Genomic DNA, 22,554 nt, shown 5'->3' with positions numbered 1-22,554 from the left:
TGCCTGACAGACCCTTCCTCTAGGGGTGGTGGATGCCTGCCTGCCCCCGTGGGTGTGCACCTCACGTGCCCGGACCCCTGCGGGAAGAAGCAAGGTGGGGGTTATCTTGCCTCGCACACCATTAGCATAACACGGGGCGTGAATGGAAGTGAGCCACAGTCAGAGAATGTGCATCAGAAAGTCTGCGGCTGATTTTCCTAACGAGGGGAAGGTGTAAACGTATTTTCATCTAAGCTAAAGGACCTTCCTCCTTTCATCAAAATCGAGGCATTACCCCTCACACGCCTATGTCAGGGGTTATTTTGAACATTGATCTACTCAGTAAGGATCTGCTGGGGTGCCTCCTGTGTGCTTGGCACTTACGGGCACAGGGAGCAGCCTCAGGGCTGTCTTTACACTTGCTCCCCGCGTCCCTGAGAGGTCCACTCCCCGCCATCACCTTAAGTCCCAGCCACACGCCGATGACCCCCGCATTCCTGTTTCCGGCTCAGACCTCTCCCCTCCCCTCCAGGCTTGGCAGCCATCCTTAATAAAGACATCACAGGCTTCACCCAGACAAAGTCAAACTTCTGATCTTCCCATCAAACCTGGCAAGACGGCCGCCGAAGGGATCCCGTCACTTTGCAAGTTGGCCATGGCACTGCTCACAGAACCTGGAAAGGGCCTCCCATCTCTCCAGGAATCAAAGGTGGTGGGTCCTTCCAGACCTGCAGCTTGCCACGCAGGCGGCCCTCTCTCCTCTTGGCAGTCTCTGTCCTCTCGTCCCTTTTCATTTCTCTCCTTCTGGCACCGCCTTTGTTTCCTGACTTGCCGACGGTCTCTCTCCTTGCTAGAATACAGGTTCCCTAGTCCTGTGATCTCATTTGCTACTGTGTCCCCAGTGTCCCAGAACAAGGCCTGCTCGGTCCTCACAGAGGTTTTCGAGTGAATGACAGCAAAGCCTCTGCTCTCCTGGAGGCCATCTCCAAGCAGATTGCCATGTAGTGAAAGTTTGGGTGGGGTCAAGTGCCAAGTGCTGCTGAGAAAATTAAAGCAAGTTAAGGAAGGCGGACGGCAGGGAGAGAGCCTGGCCGGCTTCCACGGATGGCCAGGGAAAGCCGCTTGGTTGCCAATGAAATGTAAAAGCCCGGAGCGGGGGCTCCATTCTGTGTGTGTATCACATCCACCCCCTGTGTGCTTCACTCGTTACTTGTCTTTTAATGTGGACGTTTATGCAGAGATGGCTTAAATGGGGGTCCTTCGACCCGGCCCCAACATGAGGAGGCTCATGCTGAAGGGTAGAACTCCCCTAATACGTTCAGATCAGAAAATACAGGGCAGGTCCAGGTGTCTCCTAGAAGGACAGGAATGTACGGTGGGAGGGAGGAGTGGAACACGTCTGTGCCTTCGACGCCGTGTAAGATCGTTGACCTAGCTCTGCCCCAACTCCAGACGCGTTGGAATTCAGTGCCCTGCCCCTCATCACACAGGTCCTGGACCCCTGACCTTGACTAAGGTTCCTCGGAGGCGTGGTTAAACATGCAGCTTCCTGGGCCGCATCCCGTAGTTCTGACTCAGTGGGTCTGGGATGGGACCCACAGCCCTGGGGCCCTCCCACACACGTGGCATCTGGTGACCACACTCTGGAAAACTCCAAGCCAGTCATTCTGGTTTAATTGTCATTTTGGGTTTGAGGAAAGAGTTGTCCAAATAACGATAAGGGAACCGTGGTGTCTCCTCCGGAGCCCCTCGTCTGTGCCCAGGGCTCGGGCGCTTCCCTCCCCGGGCCCGCACCGTGTCAGACGCGGGTGTCTGGTCGTCCCATCCGCCGTACCGGACCAGGAGCTCCTTGAGGGCTCGCGTCTGGGCTCCGAGGGTCTGTGACCGTGCCTGGCACCCAGCGAGATGTCCATCAGCATTTGGATAATCCATGAGCTGATGTTCCCAGGAGGAGCAGACACTTCTCCACATCATTTCGTGGCCTCGCCCTTAGGATTCTCCTAGTCACAGAGTCCCCGTACTGGAAGGTCTAAAGATGCGTGGAACATTAGCATAGCGTGAGAGCCAGCACGGGGGAGGGGCACACACGTGGGTGATGGCCACGGCTGGCTCTGTGATGGGCGGTCGGCTCCACGAGGCTCTGCCGTGCCATCTCTGGCAGTCCTTCGTGCTTCTCCCACTGGGGAGTCCCAATGCCAAGTGCAAAAGTAGCAAAGGAGGGCTTTTGTGATTCATAATTCTTAGGACGCACAGCCAGGTGTAGGTTCGAGCCTGGCGGCGGAGTTCACTCGGCGGCCTGTGACAGCCCCAGGGTCCTCATGACGCCCGAGCGCTATGAGGGGCTGGTCGGGGCGGGACGTGTTGCAGGTAGCAGAAACTCTTCTGCTTCTGGTCTTCTGGAACGTATGTGCGCTCTGCTTGCTAAGTTAGTCTTCTGTTACTCAACGAACGCAGAAGCCCCTTCTGCACTGCTGTGGGGAGATCGCCAACATACGTAATTAAGTGGAAAACGCAAGGTTCAGAACCTCGCTCTTTTAATGTGCTCTGTGCGCTTGTAAATTCAGACACTGGCTCTAAAGGGGGACCTGGGGGTAGGGAGAGAGGCACTTTTGAGGGGGATCTGGGGGGGCGGGGAGAGAGGCATTTTTGACCGTACCCTTTTCTGAATTTTGAGCCTCCAGTTGAATGAGAACCTATCTGGTCAGTCCTTCTGTGCTCGGCAGGCCGGACCCACGTTTAGCCCCATCTCTGTCCAGCTTCGACTCCATCACCAGGATAAACGAAAAAGGACTTTGGAACCCCCTGTGTGAGCGTGTGTATCTTTCAAGCAGTTCGTACTTCTCTACCGAAAGCTTAGTTAAACGTGCCCGGCAGACCCTGTGGATAGGAGGCCCGAGCACGCGCAGCCCAAATCTGGGGGCTCACCCGGTTCTACTTGCCGGTGAACAGCAGGCACTCCGCCGTGGCCTGGGTTCCGTGGCCCGTGAATGGGTCTGCCTCCACGTGAGCTCCCAGGAGTTAACTGGCGTAAAGTGTCCGGTGGTCCCTCTGCCAGGGTTCAGGCAACAGTAGCGGCCGTCATCATTACTAACATGTCTGACTTGCACCGGGCCCGTCTCTGTTGTTGGCGGTGAAATAACTAGCCCTCTTAATCGTAAGAGATAAAACCCGAGACGTGTTTTGTCTCCGCCTAACCAGTTTTCTTCTCGAAAACAGACACTTGGACGCATCTCAGATGCCCACGGCAGCGGGCACGCGCGTACGACCGGGCGGGCTCAGGACATTCCACTTGGTGTCTGTCCTTTGTTCCTTTGGCTTGACATCATTTCCAGTTTCTGTAACACCTCATCTGCCCATCTGTCATTTCGATGGCAAATTTTTATTTTCTTCTCTCGACGCATTAGGGCTTACGTACCCGGGCCCGAGTTGCGAGCATCTCGGTTTGGGGTTTTCACAGTGACTTTTTGTGTAGAAAAACAGCTCCTTAAAATACGTTTCAGAAAGAGAGATCATCAGAGGGAAAGAGATGCCGTTTTACGCTTTCATAGGATGTCGCTCAGCAGAGGAAGGGACCGCTGGCGCAGCTAAGTTTTCTCCCCTCCCCACCCCCAGCCCAAATTTCCAAGGTGTAAGCCCAGAGCTCCAGTCGGGCCCGGGGAACGAACATGACTTGACTCAGACCTCCTGTGCCAAATCCAGAACATGAGAGGTGGGCTACAGTGATTCCCACCTCCTCCCTGCCCTGCTAGGTGGGACCTCGTACGTGTCGAGCTTTCTGTGTGGTAGCACGGAAGTCAGCACATTCCCGTCTCCTCGTTGACTCCGTTTCGTTCTATCCCAAGAACATGACTACAGTGGGAACAGGGGGGTGATTCTACAGGTATTCTGGATTTTAATTAGTCACATTTGTAGAGACTTTTACCTAGTAATTGATGTTCTTTTATTTCAGTTTTAGTGATTTCAGTGTCCAGAGGTATTATATCTAGTTTATATGAGATGGGTCCCATCAAGCTTATCGTTCATCGTTTTCAATGTGGTTTCAATAATAGAAAATGGGCTTTCCTTTCTAGTCCATTTTCTGAGTATCATTTTATGACTTATTATATCTTCCACCTCTTTGGAATTTGTTCTAGAATATGAGGGTGAGTTGCGTGTCTGTTTATTGTTCTTCATGTGAATATCCAGTTTATTCAATAGTGTGGACGATCCCTTCACCCAGTATTTAACACTGGGCAAATCAGGGGTAAATTGCATACGTATCTGGACTCCCGTCTGGAATGGCGTTCTGTTGATCTAACTTTTCATTCTAGTAAGCACCATGCTGTTTGCTAATGTCTCTCTGTTTTCTATTTTGATATCCTGTACACCCAGTTTGCTGTTGTTGGAATTTTTTTGTTCTTTTTTGTTGTTGTTGTTTTGGTTAGTTTTTGGTTTTTGGTTTAAAAAAACCTTTGGTATTTTGATCGCCTGATTTTTCTGTACACATCTTGTCATTTCACCAAGTTTTCTAAATCAGCTTGGGAGCTGAATTTATGTTTATTTACCTTTAATCCAACTGCAAGTTAAGAAGCGTTGTCATTAACTTTGCCATTAGCATTTTGTGATTCGATTTTCTACAAGTGGAATTTATACCGTGTTATTTTAATTCCCACGTGTTTAATACCTGTATCCCTGTTGTAGACGAGATAGAGCTTTCGTTTTTCTGGATGCTTCTTACTGGTACGTGGGAGTTTCATCTTTTGTGTGTGTGTGTCTTTACCAAAAACCACGGGGTTCTGCTGCATTCCTGGGTTATCTCTGCTCATTTACTCAAGTGAATCCCTTAGATTTGGTGAGCAGGTGACTGTGTTACCCACAGACGGGGAATTTGCACCCTTTTGTGAGAACCGGTTCATCTGATCCTCCTGGAGCCTCTTGGTTCCGAGGATCTGTCCTGATCACGCTAGACAATCTCGCGACTTCCCCATTTCAACTCAACCGTGACCTGGTTTTCAGACTCCACGTGATAGGAACCCCCGAACTGTGCCATAGGCTCCGAGTGGCGTAGGCCAAACTCCAGTAGGATTATGTTCTGTGTACTGTGTCTCTTTCCATTTTTATATTACATATTTTATAGATTTTCCTGCCTCCGGACTTAAGACAAGTGCAGGCTTGTTGTGTTTTATTATTTACTGTGCCTTTTAGTGTGACTTACTTGTCTGGAAAGTTATTTTCTGCATAGCATATTGGCTGCTGTGGTTCAAAACCATACCTGGGCCTTTTAAAGACATCTCATCAAGGTTCACCTTCTGCCTCCAAGTGGGTTTCTACTGCATTTTGTTAGATTTGGCGTTTTCTTCAAATACGTATTTTACGTTTATAGGTGAACTTGGCCTGGTTCCATTTGCTGATGTGACCCTTCTTTCAACATTTTCCTTTATTGTGGATGCTGGACTTTTCTCCAATCCTTAGTATCTGTCATATACTCTCTGATCTATTTAAGGAATAGGGCCAGGAAGCTTAATTGACTCCTGGAGTGTCCCCAGTCCTCCAGCCCAGCCCCACTCTGTGTCTCCTTTTCTTACTGGAATCTTACGTCAGATGCAGAACTGTAGAGCCCTTCTGAAACCTTTTAAAAAAGAGCATCCATTTTGTTTTTAATGTTTATTTATGCTTGAGAGAGAGAGAGAGAGACAGAGCGTGAGTGGGGGAGGGGCAGAGAGAGAGGGAGACACAGAATCCGAAGCAGGCTCCAGGCTCTGAGCTGTCAGCCCAGGGCCCGACGCGGGGCTCAAACTCACGAACTGTTGAGATCGTGACCTGAGCCAAAGTCGGACACTCGCCTGACTGAGCCACCCAGGTGCCCCAGCATCCATTTGGTTTTGATTCTCTTACCAGACTGTGCGTAATTACGTGACACATCACACATAGCAGCAAGTGACAGCACACTGCATTAACCTTTGCCGCTCCCCCTGCAATGAGGCTCACTCTTGGATGCGGTACTCTTGAGCCTACAGACTCCAGCTGTGAATTCTTCCAAGTTATTTGGATTTTCCAGAGATTACCTGCTATCTTCACAAAGCAGTGCTATGTAGCAGGATTATTGACTAGAAATAAAAATCCTTTTTTTTTTTTTTTAAGTTCATTTATTTTGAGAGAGAAAGACCGTGCGCGCGCACAAGCAGGAGAGGGCAGAGAGAGAGGATCCCAAACAGGCTTCCCACTGTCAGCACGGGGCTCGAACCCACAACCAGTGAGATGCAGGGCTCGAACCCACAAACTGTGCGATCATGACCTGAGATCGAGAGTTGGGCACTTAACCGCCTGGGCCTCCCAGGTGCCCCTTTTGAGTCTTCATTGATTAAGGAATCTCTACATCTGACATGGGACTCAAACTCACAGCCCCAAGAGGCACCTGGGTGGCTCAGTTGGGTAAGCGTCCGACTTCGGCTCAGGTCATGATCTCACAGTTTGTGGGTTTGAGCCCCACGTCGGGCTCTGTGCTGACAGCTCAGAGTCTAGATCCGCTTCCGATTCTGTGTATCTCTCTTTCTCTCTCTCTTTCTGCCCCTCTCTCTCAAAAATAAATAAACATTAAAAAAATTAAAAAAAACAAGTTGCGTGCTTCTCGGACCGAGCCAGCCAGGTGCCCCAATAAGAATCCTTTGTTCTCTAGCTCGTGGTAAGTACTTTTCACAGACTTGAAGCATGCCAGGCAGATGCCAATGGGTGACAGACATAGACAGATAGGCTCTTACCATTAACATTGTTTTCACTTTCACTAAACTCAGGGATTTATCATCTGGGTACTCAGGGTCCTTCTCAGAAGGGTTGAACCTGGGGAGCCCCCTACCCTGTCATTTGAAAAGCGACCAAATCCAATTTCCTGTCCGGAATTACAATGGCATTGTACATCAGCGATCACAAGCATAGCTGGGCCGAAAGGCAGCTTTTTGCTGCACATGTCTTCCTGACGGCAGGGCCTCGAGATAACATCAGCTGAGGTTTTCCAACCATGAGCATGTGAAAGAGGGTTTGGCTTGGCTAATAAGCATCCCTTCCAAAATCAATTCTGTAATAAGACCGGGAAGGTTGTTTGTTTAACGCAAAATTGTCATCATACCTACCTCCAAAAAGGATTGCAAGTGGCTTTAACACAACCCACAGAATCACTGAGGCTCTGAGGGTGGACCCTGGGAGTTCAAGGGTAAAGCTCTATGGGGAAGATACTTTTAAGGCTTGGATTTGAATAAAAAGGCTCGACTATTCAGTAACCCGACGTGACTAAGACATTCCATACATAGGGTTTTTAAAGAGTTCCGTATTAGTGTGACTGATGTACTGTTTGCTTGGCTACGAGGGAAAACTTTATGTTGCAATTAACCTTTCTATTTTTTTCCCCTGCGTCTAAGTATTGTGAACTTCCTTTGTGGTATTTTAGTGATTAGACAGGATGGAGGGTGTTCTTAAAGATTCATGGCCAAGTCCGATGATGTCAGAATGAAGGGAAGGGACGGTCTTCGTGGGGCCAGCAAGTCTGGCCCCGTCTGAATTGTTTGTCTAACACTTCACAAGGAGAATAGGAACCGCTGAATTATTCATTTTCAAGTTGCCCTAAAAAAGGCACTTACGCTGCCGAAATGCAGACTTTTGGTGCCAGCGAGAGGAAGAGGAAGGATGCAGTCTTTCCTGAGTGTGCTGCGGCCTCGAGTTTCACTTCCCAGCCCCGCAGGGCACAGGGCAGAGGCAACCACCAGCTGGCTGGAGTGCGGGCCACTCGAGGGGGAGGGGGTTGGGGACAAACACCGGAGGGGCCTCCGCAGCCTCCAGTGGAGCTGAGTGTTGGATTTGCTGGGGAAAGACCAGGGGGCCAGGAAGGTTTGCCGGGCCTGAGATGGGCCTGGGGAAGTTGCCTGGGCCTTGGGCTTGGAGGCGAGGAGGGGGAGGGAGCCGAGAGTAAGAACCAGGGTGCAACTGGAGATCTTTTTTATTCTTAGTTTTAGCTTCTCTGCCACCAAGCCTTCTCTTAGCCTTTCCTACCAGGTAGTACTTAGGGGAGAGGTGGGGTCATTAGGATCCGTTACACTGAGGAATGAAAGCAGGGCTCTTGCCCTAGGCCGGCCGCTCACCGGCCAGCTCCTCTGTCACTCCTCCACCCTGGGCCTCAGTTTCCCCACCTGGGAAGTACGAGCAGTTTTCTCCTGTAGGCCTGTGGTTCCCATTGGCCGCGCATGCCCTGTACGCGGAGACGGGGGAAGCAGGGGCGGTGGCAGGAATCCGATGATTCTCTGGAGCAGTCCCTCGCTTGGCCAGCACCTGTCGGCGGTAGGCAGGGCCCCTGCAGGTCAAGTAAACAGGGAAAGAGAAACAAAATCTGCCGGGCGGTTCTAGAAGAGCCGGGCTCAAATGGGGAAAGCGGTGCTCCAGCTGCTGGAAAGTTGCGCTGACAGATTCCACGCTGAATAGTGCAGAAGACGTTTAAAATGTGTATGTGAAAAGTGACGTAACAGCGGGCCCTCCCCAAACATTTTTTTAAAAGTCTGAAAGCAAACAGGCAGCAACCTGGGTCCTCAGTGCTGCCGGGATGGTCTCTGCCGAAGGGCCCTCGTACTGATGGTGCCGCTCCTGGGGGGCAGGGGCACTCAGTGAGCGGTGAGGGGTGCGTGGGACGGGGGCGTCCCCCCCCCCCAGAATTCATTGTCCTCCCGTTCTCTGTTCTCAGCAGTCTTTTTTTCTGTATCAAAGACAAATACTCATATGTGACGTTTCAATCATGTTTCTCTTACGGAGTTCGTTCCTCCCCTTTGCTGAGGGAGTCCGTTAAGATTCTGGAAGGTTAACTGACTTCCCCAAAGTCTGCAAAGCGCCGAGTCTGGGCAGAGCCAGACTTCCAGCACAGAGGCCCGCCCCCCCCCCTCCCCTGCTGTGAGTTGCTTTCTTTACTTATACTTTTTATTGGGGAGGGGGGCATTCCTTATTATGTTAAATTTCCCACACACAGTAGAGGACAGGACCCCGAGGTTCCTGTCATGTAGTTGTGGCCATCCCGTTCATGGCCGCCTGTCTCGTCTGCCTCCTTCCACCCCAGTTTTATCTTGAGGCTCTTCCAGAATCCTTTCCCTTCACTTCTAACTGTTGTAGCATATATACGTCACATAAAGACTCCTTGTGTGTGTGTGTGTGTGTGTGTGTGTGTGTGTGTGTGTGTGTGTGGTTTTTTTAAGATTTTATATATTTTTTAAGTAACCTCTTCTCCCAACACGGGGCTCGAACTCACGACCAAGAGTTGCACACTCCGCCCACTGAGCCAGCAAGACGCCCCTAGACTCTTCTTTAATGTAACCACAATACTATCACCAGATCAAAAGCTAATTTCTTAATGTCATCAATACTTAAATTTCTAGTTGCGCCCAATCCCAGATGCTTTGATTTTTTTAAATTTGTTGGACCCGGGATTCAAGTAAAATCCAGATGTTGGAATTGGTTGGTACACCTTTAAGCCTCGTTCATTTTCCAGATCGCCCTTCATCCCTTTTCCTCTTCCCTGCAATCTACCTGCGTAAAAAAAACTGGCTCATTTGTCCTGAAGAGTTTTCCCACGGTCCGGATTTTGCCAGCAGCATCCCCGGGTATAGCCGAGCGTGTTCTTCTGTCCTCCGTAATTCCTCTAAGTGTGTAGTTGAACCTGGAGGCTTGATCAGATTCAGACTGGAAATTGTTGGCAAAAGCCGCTTCGTGGGTCGGGTTGAGTACCTTGTAATGTTCTCAGGTACTGAAAATCGGCTGAGCGGGAAAGATCCTGTTTTTCACGCACGACAGTGAGCCTGGGTATGTGCGTGGTCTTGGTGGTTTCCAAGCCCTTTTCCGCTCCAGCAGAGCTCTTACTTTATCCTCATTCCAGCTTCTTTGAGAAAGGCCGTATTATTCCTGCTGAGCAGATGGCTGTCAAGCTCAAAAGTCTGCCCAAGGTCAAACAGCTAAAACGGCAGCGGGGAAGAATTCGAGCCTGTTTGCTCTCCTGGCCACACTCCTGGGCTTCTCCAGACCACAGTTTCCCCCATTTTACCTCCAGTACCTCCATCCCACTTGGGACGACCCCCCCCCCCCCCCAACCCGGCCCTTGATTTGAGGAGAGAAGAGGATGTTCCTATCCACCCTGCTTCCGGCTGCTCTGAGGGCAACAGTGTTTCAACTCGAGAGAAATGGCAAGAGGCATCCAAAGTTTAATCCCGACACTTATCCCAAGAGGCTTTGGATGGTCTCGGTAGCAAAAGCAGAATGAATTGTGCAATCGCATAACCTAATTCTCGGCTACAGCTGTCCCACGTCCCTGCCCAGAGATGACTGAAGCCTGAGTGACAGTCACAGGCTGTTTCTGATCACACCGGGGGTCATACACACTGGCAAGTGACCGGCCTGCCGGAGCTGTCCTTGTCGGTTTGGCAAACCTTGTGCAGACCACTTCGTGGGTCAGCTAGAACCAGGTTAACCTAAAGGAGGGTTTTATTTAAATCATTTCATGAAACCGAGTCCGCCAAAGAATGGGGCAAGAAGGGAGATTTTCTTCCCGTTTGGGAGCGACAGGAGGAGTCTAACTGAAATTGATTTTGTTACTTGTTGTATCGTTTAAATTTAAATAGAATGGTCAGGAAAAAAACAAACCAATTGTGGTTAATTTCCGTGTAGGCAGAGGTGATGCTCTGGCCGTTTCACTGCCTCGACACGATTTCATTTCCAATAAGACTAAAAACCACTGTTTCCGGAAGGTTTGACCTGGAGGTTAAGCGCTGCGGCCATCTCTCTGCTCAGGCCCTTGATTTGACTGGGGAGGGATGGGTCCGCTCTGGAGCGACACGTTTGATCAGAGGCTTGGAAGGGAGCCAAGTGGCTTCTCCCCTGCCCTCCGATTCTGCCAGAGCAGAGATAGCTTAACGCCAGTGGAACATGAAAGATCGGTCTGGTCACACACAAGAGGGTTGTCCAGAAAACCTCTCCCCAGAGAACACTCTCCTCCTCTCCACTTGCCCTCCCAGTCAGTGTCTGCTGAGTCCCGATTTATGCCCAGCTCTGTGCCAGGCACACAGATACGCTGGGAGCCAGGACGACTGGCCCTGCCTTGGGGAACTCCCGGTCTAGTAGAAAAAGGAAGCCTAACTCTGGGTCTTTGCATATTTTTTTTTCTCCAAGGAGATTGTTGTCCCTTTTTTCAAAGGCTATGAAAAGTGCCAAGAACTTAAGTCTGCAAAAGCAACTTACAGACTCTTTCCTTAAGAGTCATATTTACATGGGGCGCCTGGGCGGCTCAGTCGGTTAAGTGTCTGACTTCGGCTCAGGTCATGATCTCATAGTTCATGAGTTCAAGCCCCACGTCGGGCTCTGTGCTGACAGCTCAGAGCCTGGAGCCTGCTTCCGATTCTGTGTGTCCCTCTCTCTCTGCCCCTCCTCCACTCACGCTCCGTCTCTCAAAAAATAAGTAAACGTTAAAAAAAAATAATAAGTCATATTTACAGTTTGATAAAATACCCCTACACCCTCTGGTCTTTTTTGTTTTGCTTTGAGAGAGAGAGAGCTCGAGTCAGGGAGAGGGGCAGAGGGAAACAGAGAGAATCCTAAGCAGGCCCCACACTCAGCTCGGAACCCAACATGGAGCCGGAACTCACGACCCTGGGGTCATGACCCGAGCAGCAATCTAGAGTCAGACACTCAACCGACTGAGCCACCCCGGCGCCCCAACCGTCTGTTCTTTAAAATACCAGCCCACCGGCTGCTGCCTGTCAAGTGCCAAGAGGACTTCACGTAACACACAGATGTCATCGTTAATCTGCATGTTGAGTCAACCGGTGTTTCAGTGTGCACCTGCTGTGTTCGCTGAGATTATAGCGGCGAATAAATAAGTGATCAATATATGAATAAGATACTTTGAGGCCAGAATAAGTGCGATAAAAAGAAGGCGAAGGGACAGTGGGGAGTGGGGCTGCTGGGAGGCCTTTCGGAGGACAGCCACTAGAGCTGAGACCTGGGTGGTGACTGCAGCCATCCATCAGGACCTCAGCAGAGGGGACAGCTGTAGGGACAAGCATAGTCCCAAGGAACAGGACTGAAGAAGCCATGAAGTGTTAGTTAAACGAGCTACAGAAGGAAATTTACATGGCATGCGTGTTGCTGGCAGGTTTCTCTGCAAGAAGGATGAACCCCAGCAAGTCTCTTGGGTTGGAAGACTTGGTTGTTTGAAACGTGGGAAATGTGGAAAAGGAGCCCAGGTGTTTATGGGAGGCAGGTCTGCAATCGGCTCTGTTCCCTGCAGGGTTGGGGCCCCTGAGGGGATGAGGGGCCTCTGGCCCAAAAGACAGACCTCATTGGGCCTCATTTGGACCTCATTGGGAGAGAACAAGCCAAAAGGAAGCTCCTGGGATCCATGGTGCCAACCAAGGCTGACTGGTGGCCAGCAGACTAGATTTGACCACAAACTGCCATGGGAATGCAGTGGAGGGAAGGGCTAGTCCGGGCAAAAGAGGCCACGGACCTCATGGGAGAGGAAGGGCTGGACAGACCCTCCCCGAGAGATGGTGGCCGGGGTACTGCCACCTGGGGTTAGTGGGCGGCGGGTACAGGCACCCCAGGGCTCGTGTGCCCAACGACGGCATGCAGGCCGTACAAAGGGAATTTGGTTTGGGTTTTTTAAGAGCAGCGGCATCAGGGCACCTGGCTGGCTCAGTCGGTAGAGCACGTGACCCTTGATCTCAGGGTCACGAGTTCGAGCCCCACGGTTGGGTGTAGAAATTCCTTGAAAACAAAATCTTTAAAAAAAAAAAAAAAGCAATACCGTCAAATCTGTTATGACTTCACTTTGGCAAAGATAAGACAAAAGAAACTGCAAGCAAAGCTCCTACGTAAGTATTTATGAAAAAAACACTGAGTAAAATATCAGCATGTAGAAATCAGGAACACATAACCATGTGATACACCACAAACAGGGGCAAATAACTGTCAGTATAATTTACCATTTTAGCAAGTCAGAGGAGAAAACCCACTTAATTCACTTCATAAATGCTTAAAAGGCACTTAATGAAATCAATATCTGTCTTTTATTAAAAAGTCTTAATAAAATAGGAACAGTTGGATATTTCATTAACAAAATAAAAACACATATACTTAAGGTCCACAGTGAGCAACGCGCTTAACGGTGGAACATTCTATGCATCACCCTCAAAGCCAGACACCAGGCGGGGGTCCCCACCGCCGCCTCGCTATGTCACGTGGTTCCGGAAGCACAGGCCACCGCCACCATCCGAGGGAACGAAGAGAGATAAAAGGGCAGGAGGAGACCGTCCTGTCACATGCACGTGAGGGACAGGACACCCCAAAAGCCCAAGAGAGCAACCAGAAAGCCATTCACGAAGTTGAACCGGCGTCTACCGTGTTATGAGCCTTTTCTCTGGCTGGAAGGCTGTTCCGCCCTCTGCCCCACCGTTCTGTGCCCGCAGACACCTCTTTATCCTCCGGGATGTAGACCAGATGGCCCCTCACCCGTGAGACTGTCCCTCCTCCTGTCTGCAGAGGAGACACGGTCCCTCGGCGGGCTATTACTGTACCAAGTTACATCCCAAATCATTGGGGCCTCTTCATGTCCCTGCATCCGCCCCCCCAGCTGAGTAGGCGGTGACAGGGTCCTAGTGGGTGCATATTTCTGAGTTCGTAGGACGGGCAGGGTGTGTCCTGTGCACTAGCAGTTAAGGCAGACGCCATTAGGCACTGTGCACTCGGCACGGGGACATTTGTGTCCCTCTCCGACGGGGCACGTAGAACGTGCTCAGTAGGCGTTATTGAGTGGAGATCCCCCACACTTGAGTCCGAGCGAGTGGTGCCCGTCCCGGAGGAGGGCACGGTGCCGCCTTCTCTGGGCACAGCCTTGCCCCGGCTTGTCACACGATCCTCTGCAGACCAGCCTTTCCTCTTGGCGGCATCGGGTGCCTGTGCCGTGCACAGGTCCTCAGCTGTGTGCCTGCGCAGGGGCAGGGAGAGACCTTTCCTGAGAAATTCTGCCCCCAATTTAGGGAATTCCAGACCACGGCCAGGAAGCCTTCTTCTGCACCTGGCCCTCTAGCCACCTCTTTTTCCCTTTCCTGCGTGTTATTTCTGAACCCAGGCCGGTGAGCCCCACTCCTGTATCTCTGCCTCCTGTGCTAAGAGAGCCTGGCCTGGGTGACCAGTGACTGACCACCTTCCTGACAGCGGAGGCCAGCACATGCAGCGTCCAGGTGGAGGGGGAGAGTCACCTTATTAAACATCCTACAGCTTTTTAAAGTTGCATTTGCGGGGCACCTGGGTGGCTCGGCCGGGTGGGCACCCAACTCTTGATTTCGGCTCAGGTCATGATCCCGCGTTTCACGCGATCGAGCCCCGAGTTGGGCTCTGCACTGACCACACGGAGCCTGCTGGAGATTCTCTGTCTCTCCCTCTCTCTCTCTGCCTCTCTCCTGCCTGCACTCGTACTCTCTCTCTCAAAAAATGAAAATGTGTTTTTAATTTTTAAAGCAGGGAGAATTAATCTTTAGATACTTCTTCTGGTGTCCAAGAATCTTACAGTCTAGTGTTGAGACTACTGGCTCTTGACTTGGGTCCAAGAAGACATACTGATCTGAAGGTTGCCCCGGACGCTTTTCCAACTGCCCTATAGATACGCTTTGTTTTAACAGCTCCCAATGTGGTTGTGATTCTTTGCTGTTGGAATCTGTGCCAACCTTGCCCTGATGCCATCCCTTAGCGCTTGGGGAGGCTAAGTACGAAAGTAAATACGGAATTTCTAGTGTGGGTATAGTTTGTCTTCCGCACTGACCGCATCCCTTCAAGTTCCTCATAAAAGTTGTGTGCTAGCCCAGAGAGGACCCTGAAATGATCTGTGGGGAATGGATTGGACGAACTGCACATTCTAGGCCTAGCACAAATTATCTGCTTTGTGAAGTCAGAGCAGAACATAACGCAGTACAGGTTAGTAGATCAGTGAAAGCTGTTTTGTCAGCTCATAAAAAGGTGAGAGAACCAAATTTTTATAATAAATAGTTTTGCTGGGCAGCCAGTACGTGTGGCTATTATGGACTTTGGAGGAAATAAGTGATTTTAGGCTAATGTCAGGTTCCAGACCCTGACGTGGTCGGTGAGCCTTCAGAATGAAAAGGACAAGAAACCTCTGGAATACCGTTGACACTCGTGCCGTGAAAGCACATGCCATTTCGCTCATTACTGTGCTTTTCAGATAACATTTCTACTTGTGGTATGAACCCCTGGGCGTTTTCCTAATACTTACTGCTGAGGGCAGTGTGTCCGGTAGGATTAATTTTGTTGGGGGCTGGGGGCAGCCATTGGGAGGGGAGTAGACTTGTAGGCTCAGCAGCAGTTGTGTCCTCAGACGAGACCAGCACACGCATCCGAGAGCCGGCCATCTTGGTCCTTGTCTACAAATGCCAATGGCCACGCTTTCTGTCTTCAGAAGCCCTGACCACACTAGTTGTGGTCTTCTTTGACCTCTTAAGAGGTATGCCTCTTGGAAAAGCCAGTCAGGAGCCTACAGACTTGTAAAATAAGAATCCGAACCTTTCCTCACCCCCGGCATCCCTGGTTCCTTCCATTGTCTCCTCCTGTGGTTTCGGGTCCATTCTGTGAATGGGAACCTGTAGCAGCCAGGCCCCACTGTCATCAGGATACCTGGTATTGAATAGCCACCACCCCCCTCCCTACTTGTTACCAGCAGAACTCAGTGTTGTGATTATCATTTGAAAGCTTTGGAAATCTGAGAGCTGCTCATAGAATGAAAGGTAAGTGAGGTAGTTGTTATCAGGTTCAATATTTTGGTCCATTTAGCGGTTGCTTAGTAACCGAGGTGAAACTGACCAGAAGATGGAAAAAGTTGAAATTCATTTCCAGGGATTGCCGCAGCCTGCCAAGAAGGCACCTTCCTGTTTCAATGTGACTAATCTTTCTAGAAGTGACTTGAAATCTTTTGGAGATGATGCACTATTTCCTGGATGTTAGGTATACTAACGAATATCCAAAACTATTCGCTTTCTGAGAAGAAATCCAGAGAGTCTGCGTTTGTGAGGAGGTTGTCAAGTTCCACCCACGTCCCCTAAACCAAGCAGGATCTGGATGCCACTTCCCAGCCCCCACGGGTGCCAGCCTTACCCATCCCTGCCTGTAGGTAAAGCCAGGCCCCTGGGAACCCCTCTGTTCTCTAGCTCCAGTGTGTATCTGACCCTGAACCGGCCCCTTGGCCACTGGCAGCGGCCAGGTGAGAAGTGAGGAATGGCTGAAAACAGGCGACGGTGGCCCAGTGACCCCCCCCCCCCCCAAGGCAGCCACACGTCTACCCCGTGTCTCCAGACCCCCAGGACTGGGGAACTGCACCCAGGGGGACCACCGCTCCTCTTCATACGGCTTCCCTCTGAGAATTAAAGTGGAAGCCCTGGCCGGAGACTTCTCCCGGTGGAAGGGAGTTACCAGTGAGGGCTCTGGGGGCCTGGAGTCATCCTCTCCCTACACACACGGCAAGAATGCGTTGAACCCCCGCCATGCACCTTTCTGCTCCAATTCACCTTGAGAGACACACAGCAAAGCCCGCCCTCTCTCCTCCCTCCACCTTCCCTGCCAGATAAAGAGTAGCTGGTCCTCCAGGGGTAAACAGCCCCAGAGGAAAACACCCCTCTGGAAGACCAACCCCCAACCCAACAGTGTATCCGCCGTGTGAAGCAAAAGCAAGGAGTGATCAAAAACCTCCTGAACTGGCAACGCCGAGTAAGAAGAACAGAATAAGCAAACTAAGGAGCAAATGAGAAATGTTCCAGGGTGGGTGCAGCCACACTTGGGTCAGACCAAAGAACCGACCGGAAGGCAGCAGGAAAGGCTAGAGAGACGGCAGGTGCACAGCAAAGGTTGTGGGACGTGGAGACACGGAAGGAGATGTGGGTGCATGGGAGACCCAGCAGGAGAATTTGGGGAAAACCCTCAGCGGCACGGGCTCAGGACCTGGGCTTCCTCCACCCAGGCCATTCCCCAGCCTGACCTGTCCAAGGGAGAGGTGAGGCGTGGTCGCCAGCATAGCTGGTCTGGGTACCCAGCAGCCACGTGTGCCCGTCCTATAGTCCCCGGCCAAGGCCAGATGCTGGCAGCTGTCGGGAAATGGTTGCAGAAGGAGCGAGGGAATGAATGAGCCATGCCCATCGCCGGGGAGATCTGCCATGCATACCTGAATTTCCTAAGTACATGATGAATAACCGTCTGATTTAAGTTCCAACCTGAGTTTAAAAGTTGGGATTTGCCTGGGGCGCCTGGATGGCTCAGTCACTTAAACGTCCCACTTGGGCTCAGGTCATGATTTGTGAGTTCAAGCTCCTCGTCGGGCTCTGTGCTGACAGCTCAGAGCCTGGAGCCTGCTTCCGGTTCTGTGTCTCCCTCTCTCTCTCTGCCCCTCCCCCTGCTCATGCTCTCTCTGACGCGCGCGCTCGCTCTCTCTCTCTCTCTCTCTCTCTCTCAAAAGGAAACATTAAAAAAAGGGTTTTAAAAAAAGTTGGGATTTGCCTTGGGAAAAGTTCGCTATTTCATCTTGAACCCAGTGAACTTTGCACATCATCGGCAGGTGGTCAGGATGGCACCTGTCAGTACTGACTGTCAGGCAGTTATGTTTAAGACCCTCAACACTTACATTGGTTTCTTTACCCTCTGTAGTCAGCAGACTCTCTTTTCTATGGCCCTGCCATTTTTCCTTGCGGTCTCGGCGGTTTCCAGTTGAGATGATGTGCTGAGATGTTTCGTAATTGAAGCCACCCCGGCCCGCCCCCTCGTACCCAGCACTTGGCTGCAGGGGCCCCGAGACACTGTCTTCTTCACAGAGCCACCCTAAAAATAGCTTTGTGTCTCTAAGCCATTTTATGAGTTGCTTAGGACTTTTTTTTTTTTTTTCAGACCGATCTGAAAGCAGGATACTATTTCAAACAGGTTTATAAAGAGCGTTGAACCCGATCACAAGGCATCGGTTACCCCATTCAGGCGGCTAGGCGCTGATACAGTTGCCTCAAATCAGTGTTCCTTCCACTGCAGTCTGGAAAAGCCTCCGGGCCAGAGGGAGCCCAGATGCAGCAAACAGCAAAAACCAGGGCCTGAGTACAGTTTGGCTAACTCCTCGTATTAGGGGTGGGTGGTTAGGGCCAGACGGGCAGGCTTCAGGGACAGAAAAACCCTCTCGGAGGTGGGCCCATTACGGGTGCGCTGAGCTGCCCCAGGGAGTAGCCAGGCCTGAGGCCAAGCCCTGTGAAGCTCCAGGGATGAGAGTGAAGGAGACCCCGCTCCCAGTGCGTGGGGACCTCACCTCTAACCTGTAAACTCAAAGCCCTGCCACTCCCCTGAGATGGAGCAGCTAGGAGGGGTTGGGAAGTGCTGGGGATGGGGGCAGAAGCAGATGAGGGTCCCAGGAGCAGAGGGCAAGCCAGGGAGACAGCACAGGCTCACTGCGGGCCCACGAGTGGCGTTTGCTGTCGGAACGCGGGGCCCTGGGCTGGTGGGTGGGCCAGGGCAGGTGGTGGGCACAGCCTCATGGCAGGACCTGGTGTAGAGCACGGAGCAGGAGACTGGGGCCGGTAGGCGACAGAGGGTTCCGGCCCACTTGGAGTGTGGAGTCAGGGGTCCCCCGCCGGAGCGGGCCCTGAACCCCAACGAGGGTTCCCTTTTCTCCTGGAAGGACACATCTTAACCTATCTTTTCCTGGCTCTGTCTCCCTGACGAGATTGGGAGCCCCACCCCCACCCACGAACAGGGCGGCCTTCCCCACAACTCAAGCACACCTCCTCCCGATGGGCAGGTCCACACAACCCCTCGCTTCCCCAGCGCCAGGGACTCTGGCCTGTGTGACGGCGGGTCATTGTGCCCAGCTGGGAGCCGTGGTCACCCTGAGCCCGCCCGTTGCCAACTAACAGCAGTCTCTCTCTCTCACCTTTCCAGGGCCGACGAAATTGAAATGATCATGACGGACCTTGAAAGAGCAAACCAGGTAGGATGCTTCACAGCCTCGGACTTAAAGTCACCACAGCATAGCCATTTCTGTCATCTTGCAAGACATTTCTCTCTGAGTTAGCAGGCCAGTTACTCTTGTATTTTTTTACATAACAACTGTCCATGTCGACGCTTCTTCTGATGCCCTGAGAAGTGCTTTCCTGGGCAAAGTGTTTGGTGTGGTCCCAGCGCCCCAGACTCCGTGCTGAGAATCCACTTCAGGGTGGCCGCTGCTGGTCCTTTTTCTTAACCAATCCCTCAAACATCCGTCTCGGCTCCCGTGGCGGCCGTCATGCCCCAGACTTCGTCGCAGTGACTCGCACCGTAAAGAGGTCTCTACCTCTGCCTTTGGATGCACAGCCCCCTCCCGCCTGGTATTTAAGTCGTCACAGATGCTTTGGGGAAAGCACCCGGCACCATGTCGGGAAAGGAACACCACACAGTACGGGGGGGGGCTCTAAACCCTCAGCTGCCTGGAAAGACTTGAGCCACCCTGCGGAACCCCTGACTTCCCCCCGGGGACTCCACAGAGCAGTAAAACATTCCACATTCACAAATGATGCTGCTGCTTTGGAGAGAAGGGCTCTCCTGTTTCTTTCCTTTATGAGCGAGGAGACGCGCCCAGAGCCGGGATGGATCTCAGCCCCAGGAGGCCACAGGCTGCGGCCTCTCCCCACTCAGTTCACAGCAGGGTAGCCACCCCGAGAGCACAGGAGAGCTTAGCGGTTTGCTCAGCGGTTTGCCTCGGGTGGCCTGGGCAGGTGCAGCCCCCCATAGGATGAAAACCCTCCCCGGATCTGCGGTCCCCGCATCCCACCTCGCGAGAGTTCCACAGGCCAGCGGCCTCCTGGCGGCTGGCACTGCTGGCCCGCAGCTTGGCACGTGCTCAGGAAAGCGTGTCCTTGTCCATCCTGTCCAGTAAAAACACCCCGGAATCTGACTGGAATACGGAAGTCCGTTCATGCATGGGAGCGATCCGGGGGTTTGTGGATGCCCTTTATTCTGGAAGGAAACTGTGCGGGTTCGGCGTTGCGCACTCAGACTCACCGCTGAGGATCCTGGGCCTGCGCCATAGAAGGCATGCAATAGAGAGGCACGGAATGAGTCACCCGAGCTAGAATCTTCGTGCGTTAGCTCTCCTGATCCTAGTAGTAACTTCTTCTGTGCCTGGCTCTGTTCTGAGCACTTCACATGAACGGAGTCGCTGAACCCTCACGGCAGCCCGCCGGGGTCAGTGCTGTTACAACTCCCATCTTACAGACAAGGAAACTGAGGTCACGGCTGCTCAGGCACAGAGCCAGGGGTAGGGCCCGTGCTCCTCACCGCCACACCCAGAGCCAGGGACGCGGGACCGGCGTTCACTTGGCCTTTCCTGCAGACCGTCCCAGCTCCCGACGCACCCGCCCCCACAACTCCTTGCTGTGAGGCACTGTTTCTGCTTCACCTCACGAAGGCGCTTGAGCATTTGTTTACCTTTATTTGCTGAACGAATTTGCTTTGGCCCCTTTGCTTTTACACAGCACGGCTCAACGTTGCAGCGACCTTAACACGGGAGTAGTTGCTGGAGAGAGTTGACCTTCTCTGCGAGACAGTTGCCATTTGCACATCTCAGATTTGTTCCCGGGCCCATCTTGGGCGTGCCTGTCGTTTCGATGGCACTTTAGGGTAGGCTCCAGTTTGTTAAACAGAGAGCCTCGTCCTGGGGGTATCGAGCCTGGCTGTCTCGTACCGTCTCCGAGGCAGCCCCCAGGAACTGAAGAAGTTTGGCGGGGTCGGTGCACTTGAAAGTGCCGAGGGCCACCTGGAGGGATCTCAGTCCTGGGAGACACGAGGCTGGACTGTGGAGAAACGGGGCAACTCCAGAGTGACACTTGGTTCAGGTCCAGGAGTCTGGTATTTGCTGGCCATGTAGCCTCGGGCAAGTCTCTTAACTGCTTATATCTCTTTAAAAAAAGAAAAGGAAAAAAGCGAGATGAGCTCTGCAAACTAAGATGCGAGATGAAAAGCTTGTGGAGATTGGTGACACAACAACGTGAAAGTTCTTAACACTGCTGAAGCATACGCTTAAAGATTGGTTACGATGGTGTATTTTATTTGTATTTTACCACCATTAAAATGTTTAATGTTTAAACCTTTTTTTATAACGTGAGAAAGAAGGGGAGGGAACGAGAACTGGTGGTTCTCTGCACGAGTGTTTTGAAGGTTAGAGGTTAAAACGCCCAAGTAAAAAGTAGGTCCATAGATAAACGTTAGCTTCCACAGTTGCCAAAGTAGCGCTGATTTGACGGGAGAATTACAAAGTCCTGCGCTAGGGAAATACCAGCATGGTGGGCACGGGAAAAGTACAGGGGAGTTCTGAGCGACAACTAAGGGTGAGCTATAGCCTGATGATGTGGCTGCCAAGAGGCTGTATTAATAGAGATAGAGTTTCTAGAATGAAGGAGGTAGAGTCTCTGCATCGGTCTCCAGCAGTCCGGCCATGCCCAGGGAATTCCCATATATCCTGGAAACCACACTGTGAGGAAAAGTGTGCCTGGAACGCATGGCCACGGCCAGGCTCGGAGGCTTGGAGGCTAAGCTCGGAGGCTCCCTCGGAGGGAACCCACTCCAACGTAGAGAAGCCCTCTCTCAGTCCTGGCTCTCCAGAGGTGCCCGGAGCTGCCTGCCACCAGAGCTGTGAAGGCAGATGCGGGCCAGCCCTCACCGAGGGTGTGAGGTGCGGGAGCAGACACAGAGGAACAGAAGGAGGGATCGCGCTCGACGACTTGGCGGCTTGACAAGGAGAAAAATCCCCCAGGTGGCCACGAGGAAGACAGTGTTACAGGTGGCACCGAAGGGCGCGGCGAGCTCTGCGGGTTCCAGCCATTCCATAAGGCTAGAATGAGGGAGTGCTGGGTGGGAGGGTGGCCCCCCCGGGGGGGGGGGGGTCTAGATCCAAGTTCGGGGGAGGGGCTCTGTCGGAGAACGGCGGAGGATCACCGGGAGCGAGGCGTCGGGCTTACGTTCTAGAAGGATCACCCTGGCGAAACATCAGAGAACGGATGGGAGCAGAGAGAACGGAAGCCAGGAGAGCCGTGAGCAGCTGTCGTGATACATCCGGGCCGTGATGACTCGGGCCTGAGCTGAGGTGGTCCCAGCGGAGAGGAGGCGGCGGGGCTGGAGGAGGGGCCGCCGGAGCCACGCGCCCGTGCAGGCGCAGCCAGACATCTGGTTCGGCCGCCTTTCCCATCAAGGGAGATCCCCAGGAGGAGCAATTTCCTAGTTCATTGGCATATAACATTATTTTTGCACCAGGTTTATAGTCAAAATGTTCTACCGAGACCTGACGCTGTTTTATCGCTGAAGCGCTCGTGTTTCTATCATGGAAAAGCCGAAGAGCGGCCGGCGGCCCCAGGTCCCGCTTACACCTGTTTGTTAAACTCCAAGGCACTTGCATTAGTGCTCCGCCTTAATAGGGGACAGTGAGGGTCCAGAACTTTCGAGACCTCGTGGTGAACAAGAAGCCACAACTCTGTGCTTCGCGACCGTGTCAAACCGTCTGGGGCCTCCGCCGTTCTG

General features: G+C 52.2%; 1 protein-coding gene across 9 annotated transcripts in view; it reads left to right on the top strand.

The window, feature by feature from the left end:
• CUX1 (cut like homeobox 1) overlaps positions 1-22,554 on the top strand; it is a 375,851-nt gene that overhangs the window by 248,441 nt on the left and 104,856 nt on the right. For all 9 annotated transcript variants that reach the window (XM_053213812.1, XM_053213810.1, XM_053213809.1 and 6 more), the window contains one exon: positions 18,946-18,994. In XM_053213812.1, the coding sequence (XP_053069787.1) occupies positions 18,946-18,994 (49 nt within the window). The remainder of the gene's footprint in view (positions 1-18,945; positions 18,995-22,554) is intronic.

Source organism: Acinonyx jubatus, chromosome E3, assembly GCF_027475565.1.
Source record: "Acinonyx jubatus isolate Ajub_Pintada_27869175 chromosome E3, VMU_Ajub_asm_v1.0, whole genome shotgun sequence".
Classification (NCBI taxonomy): Eukaryota; Metazoa; Chordata; class Mammalia; order Carnivora; family Felidae; genus Acinonyx; species Acinonyx jubatus.
The sequence above is the reverse complement of the archived record's forward strand: the minus strand, read 5'-3'. Positions and strand labels throughout refer to the sequence as shown.